The following is a 27,150-nucleotide window of genomic DNA, read 5'->3' on the forward strand; positions in this document are numbered from 1 at the left end:
GTCTTGTGAACCATACAACAGCTAGACGTATTCCTTGTATTTACAGCAGACAAGAGAGAAGTGTCAGGCCCTAGGCATGTTCTTACACAAGTGTTGTGCAACTTATTTATTAATTTCCCTGAACAGCTTGCAGAATTATCTAGTTTCATTTCCTCACAGGATTGTTTATGTACTTTTGATTCCTGCAAAACTAGAAGTTTCTCTCCAGGTAGCAGTAATACACTAAAAATGTATTATTCCCTTTTTGATCATTGAAGACTGCAGTATCTGTTTCATGAAGACAGTGATGGAGGGCAGGACCAAGTTATCGTCCACCACCACAGTGCACTTTGTTTTCAGGGTTTTGTGCTGAAGTATCCACCATGTCAAGAGGTAAAGATGTAGTCTGGGATGAAACAAGAGTGGGGTTCCCCTCAGATAAGTCTCTCTAATAGTGACAAATGTAATAAATCTAATCAAATTAGGTAATCAGACATTTGAATTGGGCCAATCCAGTTCCTTGTTTCATTCATTAAAATTTCATTTGACATGAAACCATACCCTCTTTTTGCATTATCCATTATCCAAGTTCATCTTTAGTGAAAGAAAAACAGAAGAACTATGCAATGCTAAATCAATCATCTACTAATACAACTGTCTAATACACAAACACCACACTGAAGTCATTAATGCAGTTAATTTCATCCCAACAAGCTTTATTTTATCTAAAAACATACAGGTACTTTCATAAAAACAGACTTCCAACTTTACTTTTCCCAAGTTTCACTTTCCCTTCATTTACCATCTGACAACATGCCCATGACCTTCTAACACTAAGAACTGTTACATGTTCGTTTCTGCTCCACGAATACTCATAACTACGCTTTTTTTTATTGGAATGCAACAGGCTACAAACTACTTTTAAATGTTGGTTAAGAAGCAATGAATGTAAGTGATTATGTGTGGTTAAATAATCAAGACTTTCTGGTCCCTCAGGAGTGACTTGTTTCATCTACTCGGTGCACAGGACAGCAACTCCACGCTCATAGAAGCTGTGTGGATCTTCCTTGGTGGCGATGTCGAAGTCCACAGTGAAGATGAGGTCAGACCTGGTGAAGTTCAGGTACACAGGCAGAGTCACCTGCAACGAGAAGAGAAAATAAATGTGATGAGTGGTTCATCCAAAACCAAAGACAAAATCTCAATTTGACAGCATCGTGTCTGACAGTAAACTGTCTGTCTGTATTGTGTGTACATATCTTGTTCATACCATGTGTCTCTTCTCAGCACTGCTCTGCTTGATCCAGCGGAGCTGAGTGAGAGGAAGCTCGGTGGAGATGGAGGTGGACAGAGACAGCTTGTTGTTGGCACAAGTAGCTCCCTGCAGTTTCAGACCTGCGAGAAACAGTGACCGTGTTTGATATTAGAACAAATATCCTATGTATATTAGAACAAAATTTAATTTTGACAGTCAAATGTAATTATATTTTTGTGAGTATTACTTTTTAAATAGTCCCGTATTGCCACAATTTAAACCTTGGTATGAAAATTCTGTCTACAGCAGATGACGTGCTGCTTGTCTGACCTTTTATTCCAAAACTGCAGGCATCCAGCGTGGCACCCTGGGCGGTGGTGACATTGACCTCCAGACACAGCTCTTCCAGAGACCAGCTGTTGGCCTGGGCCACATACTGGCGGGTAGCGGTGATGTAAGCTTCTGGCACAAACAGGCTGCCGAGACACACGTGGATGTTCTGTAGAAGAAGAAAAAGAAAGCGGAAAATAACGGTGCCGTTAGTGACCGTCAATTAGGAAAGGAATGACATACTATTAAAAAGTCACAGTTTATTCAACGCTGTACACAAATAGTTAACCAAACTGTACCTTCAGTTCCTTTGCACCCCCACTGGCAGCTCCCTGGGAAATCTGCTGCAGCTGTTTGATTCGCTCACTGAAATCTGCCACCCACTGGATTACAGTCATGGCGGCTGGGACTGTGTACCGACACCAGCTGCGAGGGAGGATGCCTAGGGGAAAAAAACAGGTGTATACCAGTCAGTCCTTCCAAGTTAAATCTTTTTAAGGACATCTTGTTGGTCAGAACTGAATTTTATTAAGTGTGCAATGATTTTACTTTAATTCACCTTCAAACAGCTGAGTAAAATTTTACCTTTCACAAGGTCACTGATGAGTGTGCGCAGGTAGTTGGTCTGCTTTTTCTTGCCCACACACACTTGCACAACGTCGGACAGATCCTGACGGACCTCCTGCAGCATCTTGCCGCCCATCTTCACCTCACGCTCAAAGAACCGGAACAGTGGGTCCTGGTGTTTGTGTGTTTGGACAAAGAAGACATTAAATCAAACACAGAAGTTGGACAGATTCAGTGACGCAAAGAAAAACAAGCAAATATTCAACTGCTAAAATTCAAACCTGTGCTTTGATTTTTCATTTGACTTCATAAAAGGTAAAAACTTTAGAACATCAAAAAACAGAGCCAACCTGCTAGCAAACCAACTATCCTCTGATGTCTGCCATTACCTTGATGTTCTCCACTGTGCGTTTGAGTGGATTGACTGTTTGGGGCATGAGCTGCAGCCAGTTGCAGGCAGTGGTGTGAAGAGTCCTCATCCAGGCCGGCTGGGCATCGGATGTGGACGAGGTGCGCTCCTTCTTCTCCGTCTCATAGGCAAGGTCATCCTCATCCTCCAACATCTGCATTTTCAGCATCTTACCCATCATGTCAGTGCCTGTGCAGCCCGGCGGAGGGAGGGAATGAGTGAGCAGGAAGGGAGGTGGAAGACAGGGCCATGGTGGGAGGTAGGGGGAGAAGAAATTAATAGTGGAACAAAGAAACAAACAGCTTAACTCGAGGGTTTGTTAATATAAGTTTGTCCAAAAAAACAAACCAAAAAAAAAGGAGTTGTGCCAGACAACAAAGAAATAAATTAGGACTAAACTGGGCAGGACACACAACACAAGGCTTCAGGCAAGATTTGAAATGCAACATTCAATATAGTTCCAAAGTAGATAAATTAACCACATTCTCGACTGGATCTGTAAAAGAAATGAACAAAACCAATGTAGGGTAACAGGTTTGAGAGAGAAACTAAAGAGTGGGAATGAGGATGAAGGACAAGGGAGGTATGGCAGGAGTGGATGTTTCTGCAGCTGGGATTGTGGGAGTTTGGAGGAGTTGTGGAAATCAATCTGACAAAACGGGGAGGGAGGATGTGATTGAAGGGACAGGCGGGCACGTGGCTTGGGATCCTAATCTCAGGGTGGGGGTTGGGGTATTTTAGCAAAGCGACATGATGGCTTGCGAAATACAGCTGCTGGAGGGTGAGGACACACACCCTTCCTTTGGGCAGAGCACCTTTTAAAGTATGATGGCTGCAACTAGACAGCTAAATAAAATACAGACTAACTGGAAGCTACTTGTTATACAGAAAACTAACTGGTGAAGTGAAGATGAGAGATTAGCTGCAGGAGCACATATTCTTTACCAACACACACACACACACACACACACACACACACACACACACACGATATTCTGCCCAAAGCAAACGCAAAAATAAGATCTCGATCTCGTTGCACCGAGGCACCCTGTCAAAAAAGAAGTGAAGACACTACAACAGAGAGAGTGAAGACACTACAACAGAGAATGATCAGCCCTGTGAAAACATGAAATCTGAAGAGATGGACTGAGGAAGAAGAACCAGGATGTGTTGTGGGTCCAGTGACAGAACACCAGAGTACAGATGAAGGAGATGACCGGCGGTGGCGTACCCTGAGTGGTGAGCAAGACCTTCTCCGCATTGCTGGGCAGCCCGAGCCAAGATGGAGTCTGAGTGTCGGGAAGCATCTCCACCCAGTGCATGAACTCCTCCCGCCTGTAACACATCAGAATACATCATTTCTAACCGGTTATCAGGAACATTCTTTTATTATTCTTATGTGAGGCAATCAGAAGCCACTACTCACCGAATGCCATCGGGCATCTTGATGTCCTTGTGCCCGTCGACCTTGAGAGCCAGTTTGAACTCGCTGTCGAAGCTTCCCTTGGTGAAGATGCGGTCCAAGAAGGTGTTCAGCAGACGCTGGTCGAACTCATTGTCAATGCGGCCACCATAGATGGACAGGGCCATCAGAGTTTTCAGAGCCGCCCAGGGGATCTTGTCTGGTGCAATGTTTTGACGACCCTGTGTGTGAGTAGAGGCAAAGTGTAACAAGGTTGTCAATAACTAATTAACAAACCAGACCATCGGGATTGGCGGTATAGTTATTCTATTCTGGTTGGATTTCCCTCATACTCAAACATTGCTGCTTTTGCCCACAGGGGCCAGAAATCAACACAAAAAGAATGTCCAATTTCTGAGGCAAGAGCTGTGACTTTATGCGTCATTCATAGAAGTTTCTATTGGCAACACATCGTTTTTGTTCTTAAAGCACTGTATATGATTGCGAAAATGAATCTCCAACCTTAGCAGTGTCGTCCAGCCAGGTGTCAACGGTGTCACAGGCAGAGCGGAGGTCAGACTCTCCAAACTCGTATTTCTTGGACCAGCCCAGTGGTGCATAGCGCAGACGCTCCTGAATGACTGCATGGAACCAAGCCAGCAGGAAGTAGAGACGAGCACGCTCGTTGGGAGCCTGTGGAAGCATGGGGTAAACATTAAGACGGTGAATGTAGAGGAAGTGTGCAGACAGTACTGATGGTAATGATTAAGCTTTTCATGGAAAAGTGCAAGTGTACATGTTGGTATGACTAGATTAAGTCACCTTGCACATGCGAGCCACAGGGATGCTGCTGAAGGTTCTGAGCATGTTGGCCTTGACACCAGGAGGAGGTTCAAACACAAAGATGCGACCGGCACGAAGCAGATTCACGGGCACCTGGCAGGAAAACACAGTGCTGTGACTTCGAAACGAGCTTCCCTAAACTACGTCACTGTAGTCTTCATTATCGAGATTGTTGAAGAAGTAAGGTTTACCTTGGGGTTGATTTCCATTGTCAAGAAAAGCCTGAAGCTGGCGTGAGGCTGCATGGAGTGGAGCTTCTTCTCTAGCTGCATCAGCCATCCGGGGGCCAGGTGTACGTTCTCCAACATCACCCACCTGCCAGACTTGACAGCAGTGTTGATGTCCCTGTCTGCCTTATTGAAGCCCTCAGCCGAACCTGTGGACAGTAAGAAAACAAACATTTAATAACAATAACATCCTCACTGAACCTTTGACTTGAGGATCTTATTTGTGTGTCAAGAGCAAAATCAGCATCCTTCCTTACCGATAGAGATGGAGGTGATTTGTTTGTTTTCCTCAGCGGCCAGATCTCTGACCAGACCGCTGGCATCATAACCTGGTACAGAACACATCAGCACTGGAGTGCTGGGCTTCACCTACAGACACACGAGACGAATGTCGGCAACAAGTTCAACAACACTGACGATGGCAAACACCTCTGCAGTAAAGCAACAAGGAAATATTGATTTACTACCTCGCTGTCAACAATATTAGCCAGGTCAAGAGGCTGCTCGATGATGTTCATGAAGGTCTCTCCCAGCACCATCGATACAAATATGTGCGACATGGCCAGCAGGCGGTCGGGGCGGAAGGCCTGAATCAGCAACAGCTGGTGTACAGCCTGGCCAATGACAGCTGAACAGAGAAGATCAGACATCAAGAGTAAAAATCAATATCTGCTTGACTTTCATGCTTCAGCATCATTTCTAAACTATGAATACAGTCTATATACTCACTGGACTGCTTCTCCTCTGACCACAGATAAGGAACAGCCAGCTCTGGAGTGTTGCTCTCAATCCACATGAAGAATTGCTGAAGTAACAGAGCAAAAACAAATATAACCATCACTGATACAGTTTGTATGCAAAGAACGTTGTTTATTAAGAGTCATTCAACAGAAGTTTGTTCATATGCAGATTCTGTTTATCACAATATCAATGAAACCAGATGGACCGTATCTGTCAATACTCACCTCATCAGCCTCAACCTTGTCCACCAAGTCGCTGAATGCCGGCAGGCGGCTGAGGCGGACCATGGCCTCGCTCTGCTCACTGGTCAGACCTTTCACTTTAGGCAGTGACATGCCAGTCAGGACGATCTCCTTACCACGCAGGAAGTGCTGGAACTCCACATCATATGAGAGCTCACTGGACAGAGATGAATTGAAATGATTAAGATTTATACCTCTTTACTACCTCTGGTGGTACATTAGTGTTAAACTGGCATCTCACCTGGTTATGCCCTTTAGGCTGATCTTAGCCAGCAGCATGGCAAAAGTGATGTGATCGTGGTGCAGCATGCCTCTGGCTGCTCTGTTGAACACCACCTACATCCCCCCAAAAAAACAGACGTGAGCAAATTGTTGTTTCCAATCGTACGACGAAAGAAAGGGAGTCTCTGTTTTCAAAATGTGTGGGTCATACCTGGAAGAGGTCCTTGGTGATGACGGCGAGTCTCTGTGAATGATCGCTGATGCTCTTGAGGTTTTGGTTCTCGTACAGCACAGTGTGGTAGGTATCCAGGAAAAAGTGAAGAGAGTACTGGTACAGGAAGTGCATCTGAAAAAATATACAAAAAGTATTTGTATTTGAAATGTTTCTCACTGATTAAAAATATTATTTGCTGCATGTTTACATTATTTTAATGTATTAATTAATTTGTTTTAGTAGAATTAAGAGGTTAAAAACCTGGTTGAGAGACTCCATGGTGAAGTAGATGCTACTGCAGGCAGAAGACAGAGACAGGTACTGCTGTGACACAGCCTCCACCTCTGCCATGATGATATCGGTTTCCTCCACCTTCCTGGTCACCTCAGCTGCCTCCTTCTTCAAGTTCTCCAACGTGGTGATGATGGTGTCATCGTCAAGGATGCGACCTTTAACCTCATTGAGGGCCTGGAGCAGAGATTTTTCCAGCTGACGCAGGCGAAGTTGGAACTCACCTAAAAGACAGAGAAAGGTTTTTGATCAGGTTTCCACTCAACTCTTTTTCCACTGTCTGAATCATCTTGCTTCCCCTGTCATTGTGCCGGCACAGCTCTTTTTTCTGTCTCACCCTGCAGTTTCAGGAGGTCGGAGCGTTTCTCATCCACATCAGGCCTCTCAGCCTTTAGGACCTCGTTGAGACACTGGCTCTGAAGGCTGCTGCGTGTCACCGTGAAGTTGACGAACGTAACACGAGAACACAAGTCTGGTGGGAACTCGACCTGTACGAGACACCATATAACACAGATTCACTTCTTTGTACAATAATTTACTTCTATTCATTAAAATTAGTTAAATAATTACATTACATTACATTATGTATAACTAAATGCCTAAATGACAGCCTACTCACCGTTGGGTCTCGTGTAGAAAGGAAGATAACGAATGAAGGTGACAGATCGATGTCCTGGTCTCCCAGGGTGATGAGGACACGTCCTCCAGTCCTGCGGACCTCTCTGTTCAGCACCGGGTTTAAGATTGGGTCGTAACTTTCTACATCCTTAAGAGCAAAAAAGAGAAGGAATGAGTATAAATGAACAAATCCTTGATCTATGAACAATGAGCGATTAAATGATGGCAGTGTGTAGTAGCTCTCCATACCTGAACCAACAGTGGGTTACCAAACCGCAAGGCACTCTCCAGGTTCTTCCTGAAGGCATCATCCAGGAAACTGGTTCTGGTGATCTTTCGGTCTTTGTACTCATTCATGATGAACTCTGTGGCCTGGCCTGATGGATCAATGATTAGCGGGTACCTAGAAAGGGCAATTGTGGCAAACAGAACAACATTTGAAGTCAAATCAACTCAAGGCTAATTAATGCTGAGAAATGCTTTACAACAGTTATGAAACATTACAACGCTAGAAGAGAAAGATACTGACCTGTTGAACCTCTTGAGCATGATGGCATTCTCAGTGCAGAGGTCATCAGCTGGGAGGGAGTTGGCTTGCCAGCGGAGCCGCTCGTCAGCGTTGGACAGGTACTCCGTTCTGGCAATATCGGTACGGAACTATTGGGGGAGGATACATGGTAGATATTAAGTCCTCAGCGTATGTGTGTGTCTTGAGACACATTTAAAAGAACAACAGTCAAACAGAAATATTATATTAAAAGTCCCAATCCATGATTTGGCATACAGCTTCTTAAAATCCACTAACCATAACTTTGCCCACTTGTATCTGAGCTTTAACTACCTGAATGTTGGCCTGCTGCAGGTGGTGAGACCACGTGGTGAACAGATTCTGTCTCATCTGCTGCTCAAAGTAGCCGGCATAGGTAATGAAAGCTGCAGAGAGCAGACAGTCTCCAGCGATGGTGGACATCTGGTTCTTGAAGGTCTCGCTGGTCTTCTCCCAGCGGTCCCTTTCAGCCGACAGACTCTTCAGCAGGGCTGTGCTGCGATTCACCTGGGAGGAGAGAGCAAGAGTTCAGAAAAAATGCTGCATGACAGTTTAAACTAGAGAAGATACAGAGAGGAAGTTAACACTGGTTGGATGATCAGTTACCTTAGCCTCAACAGCAGCCAGGTCGGCCTTGATGGCCTGGGCCTCCGAGATGAGGACGGCGTACTCTTCCTTGTAGCGAGCGATGCTAGCCTCCAGGTCTCTGATCATCTGCTCCACTTCCTCTGCCTTTGTCTTGTTGTCTGTGGCATCATCCTCAAGCTTCTGCAGTTCATTACGCAGAGGCTCCACACGCTTCAGCATGTCAGCATAATTCAGCTAGGAGAGTGGGAGAGCATGTTACACGTTACTATGTATACTCTCTTTACCCAGTAATCATCTTTCATATTGTTTTGGCTTCCTTACCTGAGCAATTGCCCATTTCACCATAGGTCCGCAGGCCAGAGAAGCCCTGTTGACTTGGTCATAGTTGTAGCTTGGGTTGGACATGTAGTTCTTCTTCATCTTCTCACGAATGGAGTCACTGGATGACGTAGAAACAGTCCAAGGAGTTAGAATAGAAGCAGAAATCTGCACTGTAAAATACTCCGATGTGAAGTGTGGAACAATTATCATGAATCACGGGAAAAGGAAATATTGCACAGGATGACTTCAGATTTGTTTGGGGTGGAGAAGGGGTGCGATTTCTACCATCGTTACAGTGAGAAATGCAAAATCATGACGACAGCTAACAAAGATGGTCGTCGGTGTTACCATCAGCTCATTTTCTGATTCACAAAACCTAAAAATCAAATTCTGATCATGCTGCCACTGAATTATTAGACTGATTCACTGATCTCATTTGTGTTGTGACTAGACAGACATTGTGATACCGGTACCTCATTTCCTCAGAGGAAAAGTTGACTATGCTGCTGATGAAATTGTCCCTGATAATAACTTGTCTGATTTTTTTCCAGTCACTGGTCTCCTCGCCCAGCATAAGGCAGATAGACTCCAGGGCCAGCTTGACTGCACCTGGGGGATTGGTCATAGCCCGCACTTCTACTAGGTGCTGCCGCTTAATAGAACTCACCGCTAGTTAGGGGGAAGGAGGAATGTGTTTGAAAGAAAGAAGTCGGAAGAAGAGAGGGAGAACGGGGGACATGTCGGGTAAAAGAAGAGACGAATATGGAACAGATTGAAAGGTTGAGAGACAGAGGGAGAGGGAGAGAGCTTTAGTGAACAACTGCAGAATACATTGTTTCTTATGTCACCTGATCTCTTCAGCAGAGAAGTTAACAATAGTGGGGATGAAGTTCTCCCTCATGATGATGGATCGGATCTGCTTCCAGTCAGTCGTGCTCTCTCCCAGGAGCAAGCAGATGGACTCGAGGGCCAGCTTCACGGCCGCGGGTGGATTGGCCATGGAACGCACCTCCACCAGGTGCTGCTTCTTAATGGACTTAACAGCTATCGACATCAGGTGAATAAGGATGTGGATTATGACAAGGAAGGGGCAGTGATGATGGGAGGATGGAGGTAAAGATCAAGCTGTTAACCAAAACCCCTTACACCAAATATTATAATAATGTAAGAAAAATAGTGTGCTTCCATTTTTACAGACTGTTGTACTCATACTGCAACAACACTTCCAATACACAGTAAAGATTGCTGTGAGTAAATATACTACTGTACCATTCTGTGCCTCAATAACAGCAGGCTCCACTTGGTCCAAGTCCTGTTTGACACTCAGCTGTTTGTCCTTGATCACCTCCTGCTGCTTGTACACAGCTTCCTGGATCTCCTGGCTCATCACCTGGAATCACATTAAAGTACACAAGTATAGTTTTATGCATCAGTTAATCCACATGTGCAGTGGGATCGCTGCACTACAAGCTTAAACACACATTATCAAGAGGTTAAGTTGATTTTTATGAAGAATAAGAAAAATAAAACGACCACAGAATGATTTATTGTTCTTTACCTTCTTCTTTTCAGCCTCCTGTTGGTCTTTGACCATCTTCTTCAGCTTGTCATTGGCAGCAGCGTTCTTAGCCTCCAACTCCTGGCTCTTGATTCTCAGGTCACGACGAAGTTCTTCCACCTTGAGGAGTACAATTAAGCAGTGAGACGAGAGCAGGCAGCAGCCGGCAACATTGACAAAAGTGACATTGTGCCACTGTGCACAATAAATAAAGTAGATACAAATTTACTGTACCTGATCGACAGTCTCTTTGATCTTGCGGAGACCGACGTTGAGGTGCATCTGCTGCTCCTCCAGCTCGCTGCGTTTCTCATTGAACAGGTTGGCATACTGGTTGATAAAGTCCAGGTAGTGGCGAGGAGTGATGGCCATTGTGTGTCCACCTCGCTTAGCCAGACGGTTGTTAGCCTGTGCAGAGTTACCAACACCATATGAAGTATGCATTAGCAAACCCTTAAATGTGTTACTGCAGCAAATTGCACCATCATCTCATTAACCACCACTGCAAACTTGGAAACATCCGTACCTGGTGAAGTGTCTGATGTACAAACACGCAGCCGTTGACAATAGCCTCACGGTGAGATGGTGGCTGGGGCAGTTTGTCATAGACGATGGGCATGTAGTCTGGCACCTTGTAGTTTGGTTTCTCCAGATCCATCTTGCTGGTGAACTCCTTACCCACTTGATACAAGGCCTCCGTGGACCAGTCTCCAAACCAGTTCAGCACACACCTGACACAGAAAAGTTTACAGTCAACTCCCTGCTTGTCAATTAATTTATTTCCAGTGTCCACCATGTGCGTCCGTACCTGTTGAAGAGGGCAGGTGATGTGGCAGCCCTGTCCTTCAGGCCCTCTGATGAGGGGTTCATGGTGAAAACAACATGGAGGTTCCTGATAACCTGGCTGGTGAACCACTTGTACAGCTCCTCGTGCGTGTCGAGCATCAGGCCCTCTTTCTGGGCTCCCTCCTTACACTGGGTCATCAGGGTGGCATACTCATCTCCCTCAAACAGGCCAGGAACCTACAAAGAACAGGTAAAAATAACATTTACATAAATTGAAAGGCTGTGCTGTCATCTTGTTCCCCAATGAGTTGCATTGAAGCAGATCATGATGGCAGCATGTTACCTCTCCGTTGGCCAGCAGTGTGTTCATTCTCTCAAGGAAACCAGAATCCAGCACGTTGGACTCATCCATGATGAAGGCGATTTTCTCGTTCTTACAGCCTGAGCGACGCAGCACTGTACGGAGGTCCTCATCAAAGTCCTCTCCAGTGTATTTCCTGTGTACCTAAAAACATAAACATACAAAAATAAGTAAATCGAACACAGACTATTGTAGCAATATACCCCCAAATATCTTCATGTTTTGTTCTACCTACCTTGATCTGGTACACACTAAGTCCGTTCATCCAGGCCACGAAGCGAGACAGAGTTGTCTTTCCTGCTCCACTCACACCGATCAAAAGGAGATGGCCTTGAGGCTGACGGAAGATTCTGGAGGAGGATAGATCATTTTGAAATGCATTACAAAACACTTTTCAGACGTGAACTTCTAATTTCTTGATAATTTCTAGTCCAACACAAGATGGGAAGTCAAGCAACAGGCATGAGCTGAAGCTGTTACTCACCGGTCAATTCTCAGAACGTGGTCCAGAACTTCATTGAAGAGCACCAGAGGGACGTCAAGTTCCTCCTCATAGAAGACCTTCAGACGGGCCTTCACATAGTCTCTCAGTTCCTCCTGTTCCACTGGGATGTAGTCCTGCATTTACAAATAATGAACTTGGTCAAACTGGAGATTCTCAAGATTCTCAGCATCCTTACCAAAGCAGGAATACCAATGTTCAACCTGTTTCTGATTTACCTTGGAGAGCCAGTTGCTGTAGAGGATGGGCCTGTTGAGAGCCTTATCTTTATCAATGTTGGGGAAGTGTTTGAGAGCAACTACGTCAATGTTTTCATCTGTCCACCTTCTCTCTTCATCACCAACCAGCCTGGAAAACAGTTTAAGATTAACTACATTATCACTCTTTAAAAAACACACTTTAGTAGATGAGAATAATCTCTGCTTAGAGTGATAAAGCTCAGCCTCTATGCACTCACCTGTCCTGGAAGAGGCGGAGAGCTTCATGGGCCCAGATGCGGATGAGACCCTCCACAGGTAGAGTCTCAAGTGGCCGCAGGGCCTCGAAGATTCCCCTCACCCAGCGGGTCATCTCTCTGGGAGAGTAGATGTAGTGAGGTTGGGTGTCCTGGGTGAACCGCTCCTGAAGGGGGAAATGGATATGTGAGAAAATTAGGAAAACTGTAACTGAAAATAAATGAAAAGTGATGAAACATATGTCTTAATTCTTGTTTGTAATGGCCTTTACCTGAGACATGGTGTAGAATTCAACCATAGCAGCAGTAAGTGGCTCAGCATAGGTACGTAGAGAGGGGATGAGGCGCAGCATGGCACGGTTGAAAGTTCCATAAATCTGGGTAAGAGAGGCTGGGCCTGGATAGTCCACATACACCACAGGAACATGACGGAGGAATCTAGAAAGAGCACACCACAACATGGTCACTGTTAAGGCTCAATATATTATTATATTATTGTTCTAATTAGGTGTAAAGTCTGAGTATTGTACCTGTGTGTGAGAGGCTTTCTGCCAGGGTCAGTGGGAGGATTACAAGCTCCAACAAACTGGATCCTCTCCAACTTGACCCAAGTCTGGTCTGAGGTGCGGTAGAAACCTCCATGCTCCACCATCTGCAAAGAAAGCACAACATTATTATTTTTTTAATGCTGCTATGATTTCAGTTCACAGTCTCAAAAAAATAGCCAGGATGTTAAGGTGAAATTGGGTAAGCAATGGATATGGATACCTGTCTGATGAAAGAGATGACTCTCTGTGTGCCGTACTTGTCCATGTCCGGCAGATTGATTTCATCACAGAACAACACCAACCACTTGCCCAGCTGGACAGGGGCGAGGACAACACCGTTGGGTGTGCGGCGGTACTCGCAGTAATGATCGAAGGTCTTCAGCAGCAACTCCGGAGTGGTGGCACTGGAGAAGTTCAGACCCACAACCTGGTAGAGAGTAGGGATAAAATTACAAATACTGACAATAACAAAACCATTTCCTTCAATCAACATTCAACAACTTACAATGTGTTAAACTCCTAAATCTTAATGGTATTTTAATGATGTGTAAGAGCTTTCTGGTACATTACAATTGTCACAGGGATGTAAAAAGTCAGGCTAATAATTTATTATCAATATTTTATCCACTCTCTCACCTCCATATCAGGTAGCGCTCTGAGGGCGCTGAACAGAGTCATGGTCTTTCCAGAGCCGGGAGGTCCACACAGCACCAGTGGTTTGTGCTCTGCCAACCATGTGTAAAGCAAAGCCTCGTGGCGAACAGTGTCCAGGGTGGGAACCACAACATCCGGAGATGCCACCTTATGGGTCTCTACCTCAATCTGGGGCACCTTGCCCTGCCAGGACTGCCACTCACCAGTGATGCACACCTGCAAGACACAAAGAAAACAATACAACGGTTATTCTGAAATTAAAAGACTGCACTAGTTTTAGTTTTGCTTTCAGTAACTTGAAAATACAGAGAAACATTTTCTTTTAAATTTACTCAAGAGGACAATCAACCATTGAGAGGCTGTACCTCATAGTCAATGATGGGGACATTTGGAGCAGCAGGGAGGGGTACAGTTGTGATGCGACGGATGTATTCTCCAAGCTCAGCCCTCATCTTCAGGCGTCCATCACCAGAGAAGGACCACAGCACAGCGTAGATCAGATATTTCTGTAGAAAGATAATGCCACAAATTGGTCAGAAAACATGTATTCATTAGCAGTGGTTAAGTTGATCTATAAACAATAAGACAGGTATGTTTCTTTCAGGTATATGAAGAGCAGAAAGCAGAACATTACCTGCATGTATTTTTCCAGCTGCTCAATAGGCATGGGGAAGTCGGGATGGTTGTTATTGTAGAGTGCCACATTACGGCAGGCCTGGTGCAGCATTGAGAACAAGGAACCCATGCAGCGTAGACGGGTGAAGTCCATGATGTGCTCCATCTTGGAGGCATGTTCTAAGGCCTTGATCACCAGGCCTGTGGAGGTGAAGTAAGGCTGCAGGATGGCTGCAGAATCACGCTGGATCTAGTGAAAAAAAAAAACATAACAGGACATCGGTTAAACTGTCCTTGAATAAATTGTTGCATATTTTCCTTGCTTAAGAGTTCTCGGTTTTCCTAATAGTATATTTTCTTCCTTTAAATTACCTGCAGCATCGGTGATGCAGTCTCTTCATCGTCATCTGTGCCCTTTCTCTGGCGCTGAGCTTCATCCTCTCCCTCGTCCAGTGGGATGCTGCGAATGCGAGCCAGGAAGTTGTTGAAGATCATGTCGGTGCTGAGGACATCTTCACTGAACCAGACCATACCACAGCGAGACACAGTGGCCAGGGTGGCATACTTCAGGTCTTGTACTTCAAACATTACACGCACCTAGAGTGAAATTAATTTCAGGTTAATGCCGCAAGCTTAGACTATAGTGAGACAAAACCAGACACATGCATTGAAAGTGCTGTGCTCTTACATTTGGTGGCAAGCTGAGACGCTCTCCATTAGGCAGGGTGAGCAGCTTGTTGTCATCCAGAACCGAGTTGAGATTTTCAACCCACTCAGGGTCAACATCACCATCGAAGATGATCCACTGACGCTTTTGCAGTTCACCTCGAACATTGTCAATGATTCTGAAATTGAAAGAAGAAAAAAAATGTCATGCCACAGCTATTTAAAAAAAAAGTCCTAGTTGGCAAGACAAAGATGACCTGAGTTGATTTAATTGATGTGTTACATGACTCACTTCCTGAGGATGTGTGTGAACAAGCCATCGGTCCATTCACGGGTGTTGGGGTCCAGGGTTCCATACAGGTGGTCCTTGCTGATGGCCTTGGGGTCGATGATGTGGGCTACACCCTCAACACCCTCGAGCCTCTCCAGGGCTTTGAGCAGCACCCTCCATGCCATGGACTTCCCACTACCTGAAGGTCCCACCATCATCAGACCGTGGTTGATCTGTGTGATCTGGTACAGTTGGAGCACCTACAAAAAAGATACATGACAAAGTTTCAGAGAAGTATGCACACTGGACTGTACAACTCACCACTTCTGGGCACATTTAATAAGATATGTTGACTCCAGCTACATACCTTCTCCACCCACATGCTGCCCACATCATCACCATCTCCGTAGGTGAGATACATCTCCGCACAGACTTTCTTCAGCTCCTCCCTCAGAGCTGTCATTTCTCCACGGTGGTACTGGACTCCAGGGAAGACGTCTGACAGGAGGCTGAAGAGCAGAGGAATGTCTTCTGCCACCAGCTTGGGAACCATGGTCTCGCACACACTCTGGATAAGGATCTACAGTAACAAGACACAGAGTGAAATAGCTCCTCAAATTTCCATTTGGATTCTCAAATCAGATCTGCCGGAGCTGATGAAATTTAGTAATAAAAATAATATTTGAATTTCATTACAAGTTCTACAATATGTAATTTTCCATACCTCCTGTTCAGGAAGGTTTTCAGCAATGTCATTCTCATCAACGATCTCTCCGCGCTCCAGCTTCTCCTTTTTGATCCTTTGGATGCGCTCACGCTTGACATTACCAGCACTGATCAGCACACTCTTGAGTGCTCGGAGGCCAAAGTCGTAGTGACTCTGAGATGACAGCTGTTCGTCGCACAGCCTGAAATAGAGGCAAGGAATAAATTCAGAGAACGTCTCTCAAAGTTCTTTTAAAGCGTTTTAAAAACGGTACATACTTGAAGAAGGGCACGATCTTCTTGGCGAGAATCTCGGCTGTGCGGAAACCTTGAGAGTACAGCATGACCTGGGCGATGAGCTGGCGGTCGGGCTTGGTCATGGCCAAGCTACGGAACAGCTTCTTCAGATTGTCAGGCAGGTTGGAGCGGCCAGCGTAACCAGGATTCATGGTGATGAAGATGGCCATCTCTGGACTGACCTTCACCTGCTTGTTCAGGAGCTCTGTCATGACTGGCACACCTGAGGGAGTGACAAATATGTATTTAATTATAAAAAATGGTGGGTATCTGAAAATTTGAACTTGAAGAGTTTGAAAGATACTAAGTTGAATCTGGACATTGTCATTAAAAGGACAGATCTGTTCCCACACATATTATACTGTACATACTCCTGTCTCTGTTGGGGTTGCTGTGCTCCCTCAAGGCCACCTGGATGTACTGAACCTGCTGGGAGACAGCAGACAGCATTCTCTCCTCCAGTCGATTGAACTCATCAAAGCAGCCCCATGCGCCCACCTGGCACAGACCCACGAAGATACGACCCATAGCCTAAAACAAAAGACATTTGTAAGTTAAATGACCAATATGAAAAACCAAGGCATCCTTTAAAACAAATTATAGATCACAAGACAATGCAGTCATGTACCTGGAAATCAAAGGTCTCATCACAGTTGAAGACCAGGACAAAGCGGCCCAGCTGGTGACCAAGAGCTTTCACTGATTCAGTCTTCCCTGTGCCAGCAGGACCTAAATAGAGGACAAACTTAGTAAATTGTTTTATATGTGAACTTTATCAAAATCTCCATTTCTTACAAAAAAAACCTTCCATACCAAATGGTGATCCTCCAAGGCGGGCCTCCAGAGCCTGGGTCATGGTGAGATAGCAACGGTCTGTCAGTGGGGTCTGGACGAGTTTGTCCTGAACACCCAAGTACTCAAAGCCATAGTTGAACTTGGCATTGGCCATCTGAATGGATAGCTGCTGCAGGACATCTGTCTGCTTGGGGTCGAAGTAGAAGCGCATCTGGCTCAGCCAGTCAAAGGACTTGGGGTTGTCGATCTTGTCCTTGATCAGAGTCCTGGTCACGTCACGTTGATGCACCAGCTCTGTGATCTAAGATGGAGCAGAGGAGGGAATTCAGACACATTTAAAAAAATAAAATAGGACAATATTCTTAAAAAATGTATTTAAAAAATAAATCTCTCTAACCAGGTGCTCCAGTTTCCTCCTGCGGATTGGAGGCTGCTCCATCAGCACAGTGTCAGCCAACACATTAAGGGTGGCTTCCACGTTAGACAGTACTCCCTGCATGGGTGTCATGTCTCCACCACCAGAAATAGTCGTCAGGGCAGATTCAATGTTCTCAGACCAGGCGATCTGTGTGGACAGGACCACCAGCTGGGCCTGTGAAGAGAGGAAACAGATCAAGTAAAATTATATTAACTTTGCTTGATTTCCAGGTGTGTTATGCATAAAATAAATGCTTTCAATACCAACCTGGTAACGATCAATCCAGTCGATGTACTGATTTAGGTCAACGGCTGTGCCCTTGTTGAAGGATGTGACCTCTGTGACAGACTCAGCGAGCAGTTTGGCCAGTGTCACCCTCATCTCCTTCTCCACCAGTGTGAGCCACTCGTTGATCTTGGGGTGCTCTGTGATGGAGACTGGTGTCTTGTAGACAATCTCTTCACCCTCGCGGGAGGAGATTCCCAGCACCACAGTGTTGTCCTCATTGAGCAGGATGCTGGAGACACCAGCAAACATCTTCTTGAAGTGCTTCTGCAGTTTAGCCACGTTCTTGCTGTTACCAATGATTTCCAGCAGGTCCTCGTCTCCCACAAAGTAGAACCTGAAAACAAAAAGAGTGTGATGGGTAGTAAATGAATGTATGACTGTGAAATTTGTTTTAGGTTTTGTGTTTTATATGCAGACACAGTCCCTTCATCCCGTTATCATCCTCTTACCTGGGGAATGAGGATCTTTCTCTCTCCAGGTATTCTCCAAGGGCCTTCTGGATTTTTCCCAGAAGGTCAGCGAGTCGCTCCAGAGATCTCTGCACTCCCTGTATGTTCAGCACATCCATCACTAAGGGAGACTTTGACACCTTCTTCATCAGTGCCAAGAACTCTGTGCTGATACTGTGGAATAAAAACAGAGAGACTAATTAAAGTAACTAATTAAAAATGTGTTACAGAAGTCAATCTTCGTTTGGTAAAATATATTGTAAAAATAAGGGTCCTTCATTTACCTCTGGAATCTCTGGGTTTCTACAGGCAGCAGATGTTTGATGTCAGCACTGCCAGTGAAGATGCCTTCCAGATAGACCCAGCGACGCTGGACATCAATCCAAACGTCAAACAGAGCCATGATGCGATTAAGTTTGTCCTCCCAGCTCAGGGCATCTTCCTCAAACACCTGGACGAAAGAAAGCAGAGCATGATGTTGATGCAGTTCTGAAAACATACATCTGTAATTAATAAACTACGGTCTTGAAGAATGCTACATGTCAGTCGGTTTACCTTGTAGTATGGAGACAGCTTCATGGCAGACACGCTGTTGATATGTTCTTTGACCTTGTTGAAGAGGTCATCCCAGCCTCTGATCAGACGACACTTGTTCTGGTAGTTCACCAGGTCGAGCTCATACGAGTTCCACACCTCACGGATCTTAGGACCAAAAAATACAGAATTATTATTAAAAATACAAACCAGAGAGTAATTTTTATTATTTTCACTGTGCAGGAGTTGTACTATGAGCATCACAACTGCACTGCATATTCTCTTGAGGGCTTCTCCTCTTCACCTGTTTGAGGAACTCCTCCAAAGCCATCTCTCCCTGGGCTACCAGGAGAACATCCTTCACCACCATCTCATTTTTCTGCAGATCCACATCCCAGATCTGTCCCAGTGTCAGCTCTGACGGGACCCAGTTTACATGCAACCGCTTCATGAGCTGCTTCCAGTGGCGGTCCTTCAGAGCCTCTGATTTCAGCTCAATCACCAACATGTTCACCTGGTGAGAGGAAGGAATAGGTAGAGATTATAGAGAGAATCTTATAACCAATTTAAAATTTTCTTGTGAGTCAAGATTTGTGCTTAGTGGGGAAAACTAGCTGTCTGACCTTCAGGTATCCCTTAAGCAGCCTCTGGACATACTCGTAGGAGGCATACTGTCTCAGTCTTGCTTGGAAGTTCTTCAGCTGGTTCAGAAGAGCATCCAGACTCTGACGAAGCTACAAACACAAACACAAGAATAATTATATCCCAAGAATTTCACATATTAATAGTTCAGATTCGAGGATTTGAATGATCATTGTGGATTTGTTACCTTGCGAGGTTGTACAGACACCCATGGCTGCTCTTTCATCTGGTCGATCTGCTCCCACACCTTTGCTAGCTCGGACCAAACCTCCTTCAGGTCATGCAGCTCCTCTAATGCCACCTACAAGTCACACCAAAGATGGACAGAAAGTCAATGTTAAGTGAGTCCATTTGATTCCTGTACCAAACTACTGAGATATTTATTGTTACTTGGCCTTTGATTGATGATTTAAATGCTTTGATGTGAATGTTTGCAGGCATTACCTGCACCCTCTCTTCACTGCCGCTGAGCAGGCCAGTATCAGTGAGCTCCAGGGCTTCTTTGGCTCGAGCACACTTCTCTCTTTCATCCTTCAGACGGCCAAAGTTGCCCTCATAGATAGTCAGAGACTGAAGGGCCTCCTCTGGACGCAGGTTACCCTGGTGAAACAAATGACCAGTTAGACAAATAGAAATAAAAAATGTTCAAGCCACTTCTGCCACAATAGAATCATATTCTGTACAAATTATTTTATTCCAATTCTAGAGGTTCCATTTATCTTACAGCAACTGGTTTGGTCTTCTCCCAGTCAGTGAGCAGGTCAGTGGTGCGGTTTTCCACAGCTTTATCCTCCTGGACGATCTTCATCTGCAGGTTGGCCACCTGCTGCTGGATAGCAGTATCCTTGCGCTTCATTATGTCACTGAAGGCACCCCATTCACCTTCAATGTTGTCAATGTAGAGCCAAGATGGAGGGAACTGGAATCTCTGCTTCTCCAGCAAACGCTGTCCATTACGGAACAACTACGGGTAAAAGGACAGAGAATCTGATTAGATCTCTGAATTAAATTGGTCTTATTAAAGTGTGCAGTGATACAAAAGAATGAAGGGAAGGATACTGAATGTTTTAGAGTACTTATTTTTAGTACTTACGTCCACATTTTTCTCAAACTGTTTGATCTTGCGCTTCAGGGTCTGAACATACGTGATGAAGTTGACAGCATCTGAGGTGCTAGCTGTGTCGACAGAATGTTGCTCCAGTTCTTGACGGGACTATTAAGGAAGCAGAAAAGGAAAACTGAGAAAAAGTGATCAAGTTCACAAAAAAGAAATATATATCTTTCTCATATTATGTGTTACCTTGGAGATCTGGGCGTGGAAGTCCTGCATGTTCTGGCCAAGCATCTGGCCAAATTTGCTGAGCACTTCTTTGTGCCAGGAGTCGTACTTCAAGTTGACCTTGGACTGGACCTGTTGTTAGCGACAAGTAAAAACACTTGAAAAGCCAATACTCAAACATATAACACATATACAAAAAGAGCAGCACTGAAATACTACAAATTAAAATTAAGCACTGCATTTTACTTTACGTAGAAGAGATCGAAGACTTTCTGTGAAATAAAATTTAAAACGTTGTTTATCTAAATATATTGTTCTAATACAACACGGTAAGTCATCATTACCTTGCCATAGTCGATGACCACAGGTCCAAACTCTTTGCGTGTCTCTGCATTGTCAAAGGTTCCACGTGCTTTGCGGATCTGGACCAGAAGGGCCTGCCACTTGGTGAGATCTTCACCCAGACGGTTGTAGATGTTCTCAGCTTGCATATCCCACAAGCACTGGTACTGCAGCCACACCTAGACAGGGGCAACAAAGAAAAGAGATGGACTCTTACAAACTAAAAAGGACAAAGTGATTGATCAAAGTACTTCTATCAGCAGTACGTACTACACACTTTTTGTGTTGGTATAACAAAATGACTCCTACCTTGACATACTGTTCCACCTCGGTGACAATGTCTTCGACTGCATTGTAGGCCTCCTCTAAGGCTGCAGGGCCATCTGGCATCCTGGTCAGGGCATTTCTGTAGAACTTCTCCTCCTCCGACAGCTCGTAGTGGACTCCCACCTGGTGAAGAATGACAGATTAACTTGCATCAAGGCGTAACAGGGCACAAAATCCATATGTCATATCTAAACTATATTAAAAATTAGAAAATATAAATCATCTTGGTTACATGCTTGCATACCACAAACATTCAGAATCACATTCTGATCATGGCTTTCTGAAGCGGGGATCACAGTCATATTACTTAAACCATTCAGACATCCCTACCTGATATCTCTGGCTCTGGATCCTAGGAAGGGAAAGTATGACCATCTTCCAGGCAAACATCTCCTGGTAGAGCTTGTAGCGACAATCTTCAATCGGTGGGTTCAGGTAGATCACCTGGTTAGTAATCCTCAGCTCATGGACAACATTCTGAAAAGGAAAATAACAGAATATTCAGCTCTGTCCCAGAAGGATTAATGAATAATCACTAAAATAAATATAAAGGCAACACAGAGTCACTACAATATTTACCTTGATCTTGGGCTCTCCTCCAGGTTTGTGGCTCACTTGTGGAGCCTCTGTGTCCATGTCTACATCAGCTTTGTCATCTACCTGGCCACGGAGAACCTGGGTCCAGGCCTTAAGTCCAGCCTGCAGACGCACTCCCAAGATACGTTCAATCTATGAAAACAAAACAGAAACAAATACAGTTTACAAACAATTCAGACCAGTTACATGAAAAAAAAAGCAATCTAATTGAATGAGAATAACAAATAATGCTTCGTTGTTTTATTGTGCCAACCTCAATGTCGAGCTTGTTGACCCAGATGGGTAAGTTGGAATAGGAGTGGAGATTGAGGTCGTCCACAGCCTTCTGGACTCGGTTGAGGATGTCAGTGAAGGTCTTGTGGTCGAAGATGCAAGTGTCCAGAGAGCGAACCTCAAGATCTATTTTCTCCTCAATCAGTAAGAGGTCATCCACCTGGAAATAATACATAAGAAAAAAAATAATTAAGGTTTAGGACAATTAAACAATATCACTTGTTTCATTTGAAAATGACATTAAGGATAGTATGCACAAGATGTATTTTGTAACCATTTAGTTAGTATAGTGACAGCTCCTCCACACTGACCTTCTCCTGGAAGTTGAACACGGTCTCAGCCAGCCTCTGAACATAGGGATCCAGCTTGTATGACTCCCAGACCAGAGTGATGCCTTCAGTGACGAGAGCCTGAACCTCTTTCTTAAGCCCAGCCACCAGTAGGGAGATGGAGGACCTCTCCTCCACCTTCTCACAAGTGCGTTCATAGGTGCGCACGCTCTCAATCAAAGAGATGGCGAATGGATACAACTGGTTGGCTTGGTGGGCTTTGTTGACGATGGCCAAAGGAACACGGAAGCTCAACCACTTGAGGTTGCGGACTTCTTTGGACAAGGTGATGATCTCTGGGAGGAAGTTGACTTTAAGCTTGAGCATGTTTCCGGTACGTCCGCGGGCACGAGTACTCTCAATTGTGAAGATGCGGCCAGAGACACCAAGGTTACGCTGCTGCACCTGTTTTACAAGAGAAAGGAGTAACAAACATTTAAAAACAGAAGTTAAAAACATGCATTTTAATTGAAAAAAGGTAAAATAATATTCTGAAGTACTTGCCTTGCGTGCCCAGTCATCAAATATCTCTTGCGTATTGAGTTTAGCCCTGAAGCTATCTCCATCCTGTTTCAGCTTCAGCCCCTCCACGTGGTTCTCCCAGCCTTTTCCCAGAACATCCTCCACTCTCTTCATATACGCAGTCAGCTGACGGTCGATCTGCTTAGCCCAAATGATGGAGCCAGACACAGGTGGCAGATCTCGGACATGGCTCATCTTACAGGCCTGGCTCTGAGGATACTGCACTTTAAACTTGTCATGCAGTGACTCAATATCATCTTTCACACGCTGGATGAGCTGCGTCTGGTACTCCCGGATGGCGCCGCGGATGTGGGGACGCACGAAGAGTGCATTGAAGCGGGAGAAGATGCGGAACATCTCGTTGGCGTTCTTGGCGGTTCCCAGCTGATCACGCAGGCGGGCAGTGATACGGGTCTCCACGCGGTCGATACGTTCATCATAACGCTTCATGGCGGCTTCCCAGGCTTCCATGCCTTCCTTAGACACATCCAGGCCATCGACCTCTTTGACATTCTCATATGCCAGGTTGACCTCCTCGATAGCATTGGCATCAGCAGCATCAAAGAGAACTCCAGCTACCTTCATGTCCTGAGGCTCAACTGTCTCTCCAGGGGCATGTTGTGGCACAGCAGACACCTGTGGACAAAACCAGTTATTAATTAATATTTAGTTAAATATGGCCACAGCAACTGTGGCCACTACAAATGCTGATAGTACTTTACCTGAGGCCTCAGCACACGGACGATGACAGCCCTCAGCTGCTCGTGCTGCCGTCTGAAACGTCTCATGTGATCCAGACGTGATTGAAGCTTCCTATGGGCGGGGCTCAAACGCCACACCATCTTCAGGTTTTCCTCTCTCTTTCTCTTCACAATGTCCCTCAGAAGCACCTGCAGTTTCTCATACTCGTCCTCCCAAGTCTGGAACACCTCGAAGCATGCCACCATCACCTGCACACAGAAGTTTAAAGGTAATTTAGGGAAGTGTATAATATTTTGAGTAGAAGGTAAAATAAGAGCATACTACTAGGGTGAAAAAGTTCAATAACTTTGCCAACCTTTTCAAATTCCTCATAGGCAACATGCATGAGCTTCCTGGTGCCCAACACCTTGAGGAGCTGGGAGCTCAAGTCCCTGGAGATGGCCTCGACTAGACGCAGTGCTCTCTGGATAGGGTACTTGGTGTTCCTGATCTTTTTCAAGTGAGTGAATATAGCCCCGAGAGCCTGGCGGATCTTGTCAAGCTCAGAAGCAGAGAGCAGATCATTGAGAGGGAAGTCCTTCATCAGGGGATTGTAGTCATTGACGGTTTCCACTGCCTGTTTCAGACCTGTAAATTGGAAGTAGAAAAAGGACAAATAATGAATCTCTAAGTAAAGGCAACAGAAGTAAAACAAAATAGTTTCAAGTGGCTGTCACTCACCAGTGTCTGTGTCAAAGCTGACAGTAGCATGGAAACGTTTGCCATGTTTGAGGATGTCCAGTGTGAGCAGAACCTCAGGGCTCTCCCTCTTCTCTTGGATCCTGTTGAGGGCTCTCTCCAAATTCAGCCAGAAGCTGATCTCCTGCAAGGCTGTTCCTGAAGCTGGGTCACGATCAAGCTTCGTCACCTGATGAGAGCATTGGTGGAGATAAATAAACCCACTTTAGAGTACAAGTGAAACTTATTTTTCTATATACTTATTATTAAATAAAAGTAACAGCATAATTGTTTAAATTTGATGTAGAGATCTCTCTTACCTTTTGAATCTCTCTGATCCAGCGGTTGACTCCAGATTGCAGCTGGTTAAGGAACGTTGGGTCCTCCACTTTGTCACCAAAGTCAGTGACCTTGGGCTTTTCCCCACGCTCATAGCACTGCTTGGCAATGTTAATGATGATAGGGTGGATGACCAGGCTGATCTCAGGAATCTCAATGTTCTGCTGCAGGTGGAGAAGGCCCATCTCCAGCTCAGCGATCTTTTTCTCCACTGAGGGAGCCATCTTATCCCCATCTCTACAGGGTTAGGACAGAGATTATAACACAGATGAAGACTCTGTAAAAATTATTCCTCTGTGCTGAGTTAATGATTCCTTTTATTAGAATAGAGTCTAATCAGACGTATAAGAGATAATTGAGGATTACCTGTCTGCCTTGCCAGACTCACGGATGTAGGACTTGAAGAAAGGAGCCACAGCATTGCTGATGAACGAGTGAAGCGTCTCGTAAGGAGAATCTTCACTCAAAGTCAGAACTCGAACTTGGGTTGATATGGGCTTGTCTGCATCAATGACACCGGTCCTCTTGATCAAAGCCAAGCTGCGGGGGAAAAAAAGTGTTAAAACACTCAGTCCAGAATTAACAGAAATTTAATGATGCAGTAAATTAATTAAAAATTATATTTTAGTGCATTATTAAGTCAGTTTTACTGATGAAATCACAGGGCTGAAAAGAAGACCCTCTTTTATTTTAGTGCATTAGATGCATCATTTACCTGTTCGACTTGATTCCATAGTGAATGTCAATGCTGACGTTGTAAGTGATGCACTCCTTCTCCTCCTCTCCTTCATCTCCAACATCCTCTGTGTAAAGAATAAATACAATATATGAAATGATCATACATATATCTACATATATGCAGCTATAGTCTTCTTTAGTTTCTGTAAAGAATGTCAGGGTAATAAATCAGAGTCTAATTTCTTGAATGTCTACACATACTTGGCCAATAAAGGTGACTCTAATTCTTCACTTCTTCCAGTCTAAATCAATGATCATGTGTTTGCAATATTCATTTTCCACACTGAAATCAAGCTGTTAAGACATATGATAAAAATACTCCACTAACAAGTAAAATGTGCCACATGAGGGGTTGAGTTTATCTAAAATGAGCCACTGCAGGTGGATGAGCAGTAAAAAAAAATAGGATACTGTTGAATAAATGTAACCTTCAATGCGGATCCTTTTTTTATTATTTGCTTTGCCTATCATAGTAAATGATTTAACTTTCGATTGGGAACCACTGCAGCAAGATGACAGTGCAATCGTACACATCCATCTATCTATCTATCTATGTCCCCCACCCTCCTTTACAAGTGAGGTCATGTCTTGTAGTTAAAGATAGCCATCTGCAGAACCTGCACTCTCTGCATTGCAGCATCAGTATTATTAGAGCAAAGAAAAAAAACAGTGACTCTCTGACTGGGAATCCAAAACCTAGAGGCCAGTCATGTGCAGTATCAAGCGATCAAGGTTCAGTGCTCATAAAACATTACTAAGGGCAAGCTCAGGCTTCAATTGCCTGGAGGAAACTGAACATAATGTGTCTATTTACACAAGCTGGTCCACATGATGACACAACACACAACATGACTTCTAGTTATCACAAAGGACTCCTTTCTCTTTGTGATTTTCTCCTGTGTAAACAACACTGTTGTGTTATTTGTGTTAGGCTGTCATTGCAAAATGTTTAAGCTCAAGTTAACCAGTATCACACCTTAAAAATGTTGGAGGCTATTGTTGTGTCGTTAGCTGTTTTCTCTTCCCCACCCATTGTGGCGTAGTTGTCTCACAGTAGTCATGGATGGAGACAGCAAGCCAACTAACACCGTTGTCTAGTCAACTATCAAATAATCATAATAGCTAGTTCACATACACTATGAACTTTGTTAACGTTATGTTTGTCTGTATCAAAGCTACAGACGTGTTGCGTTCACATTAATGTAACAATGACCGGCCTCATATTCGCATAACATTAGCTAGCTTCTTCTTTTCTAAATATACCTTTGAGTGCACTTCTCTCGACAAGAATGGTGTGAAGTTGTGGGTCGGCGAGAAATTTCCTCATCTGCTCCACGGCACTCTTCTCCTCCAGGGCGGTTTCCAGTGAGGCCGGGGCCTCGCCGCCATCTTCCAGGAGCAGCGGCACCAGTTTCCGAATGTGCTTCTGCAACACCGACGTGTCGGCGACCGTTTGTACGGCGGACACCTCCATGGTCCCGGAGTTTTCCTCCGTACCCCCACCGTCAGACATGCTTTTTTTTTTGAAGCGGTCAACTGTGACCGGCTGGCGGCGTGAAAGTTGAACAAAGAGACGAGGATAACGTTGGCTGGATACAACAGATACCGAGCTAGGTCAGAGGCTGACTGCCGCTGTCAAAACGCCG

The 27,150-nt window shown here is 44.8% G+C and overlaps 1 protein-coding gene across 2 annotated transcripts; it reads right to left on the bottom strand.

Moving 5' to 3' along the window:
• Nucleotides 1-669: 669 nt before the first annotated feature.
• dync1h1 (dynein, cytoplasmic 1, heavy chain 1) lies at nt 670-27,150 on the bottom strand. 2 transcript variants are annotated; one of them, XM_019257317.2, is made up of 77 exons: nt 26,768-27,150; nt 25,482-25,569; nt 25,133-25,306; nt 24,748-25,003; nt 24,431-24,617; nt 24,066-24,337; nt 23,731-23,958; nt 22,991-23,644; nt 22,469-22,891; nt 22,138-22,317; nt 21,867-22,016; nt 21,618-21,764; nt 21,270-21,410; nt 20,963-21,139; nt 20,640-20,750; nt 20,433-20,552; nt 20,064-20,303; nt 19,784-19,939; nt 19,527-19,640; nt 19,321-19,431; nt 19,002-19,211; nt 18,719-18,865; nt 18,448-18,614; nt 18,164-18,337; nt 17,694-18,048; nt 17,406-17,600; nt 17,027-17,309; nt 16,842-16,942; nt 16,585-16,744; nt 16,196-16,436; nt 15,936-16,119; nt 15,579-15,791; nt 15,233-15,471; nt 14,963-15,119; nt 14,647-14,871; nt 14,294-14,524; nt 14,025-14,165; nt 13,642-13,875; nt 13,226-13,432; nt 12,988-13,109; nt 12,730-12,895; nt 12,461-12,624; nt 12,222-12,351; nt 11,986-12,119; nt 11,737-11,851; nt 11,484-11,645; nt 11,163-11,377; nt 10,881-11,085; nt 10,589-10,762; nt 10,355-10,474; nt 10,066-10,186; nt 9,645-9,840; nt 8,797-8,914; nt 8,494-8,709; nt 8,182-8,394; nt 7,870-7,997; nt 7,590-7,743; nt 7,342-7,488; nt 7,060-7,210; nt 6,693-6,946; nt 6,429-6,563; nt 6,237-6,331; nt 5,978-6,152; nt 5,742-5,817; nt 5,480-5,640; nt 5,270-5,381; nt 4,977-5,161; nt 4,765-4,878; nt 4,465-4,635; nt 3,967-4,184; nt 3,772-3,875; nt 2,521-2,729; nt 2,150-2,303; nt 1,864-2,006; nt 1,565-1,733; nt 1,250-1,374; nt 670-1,120 (listed from the first exon to the last, which is right to left on the bottom strand). In XM_019257317.2, exons 1-77 carry the CDS (start codon nt 27,015-27,017, stop codon nt 992-994), a joined length of 13,923 nt encoding a protein of 4,640 aa, XP_019112862.1. In that variant the 5' UTR covers nt 27,018-27,150; the 3' UTR covers nt 670-991. The 2 variants fall into 2 exon arrangements, with proteins under 2 accessions (XP_019112862.1, XP_027130998.1); XM_027275197.1 differs by lacking the exon at nt 9,645-9,840 and adding an exon at nt 9,270-9,465 and having other exon boundaries at nt 26,768-27,017.

The sequence above is a fragment of the Larimichthys crocea genome, chromosome XXIV, assembly GCF_000972845.2.
Source record: "Larimichthys crocea isolate SSNF chromosome XXIV, L_crocea_2.0, whole genome shotgun sequence".
Lineage (NCBI taxonomy): Eukaryota > Metazoa > Chordata > Actinopteri > Sciaenidae > Larimichthys > Larimichthys crocea.

What these genes read in the sequence shown, in the direction of transcription:
- dync1h1 (XM_019257317.2), bottom strand. Translation starts at nt 27,017, where the DNA reads ATGTCTGACGGTGGGGGTACGGAGGAAAACTCCGGGACCATGGAGGTG. An exon ending in ATGAGACCTTTGATTTCCAG is followed by an intron (nt 16,745 to 16,841) that starts GTACATGACTGC and finishes CTTTTGTTTTAG; the next exon opens with GCTATGGGTCGTATCTTCGT. An exon ending in GTCTCAGCTTGCCACCAAAT is followed by an intron (nt 14,872 to 14,962) that starts GTAAGAGCACAG and finishes ATTTCACTCTAG; the next exon opens with GTGCGTGTAATGTTTGAAGT.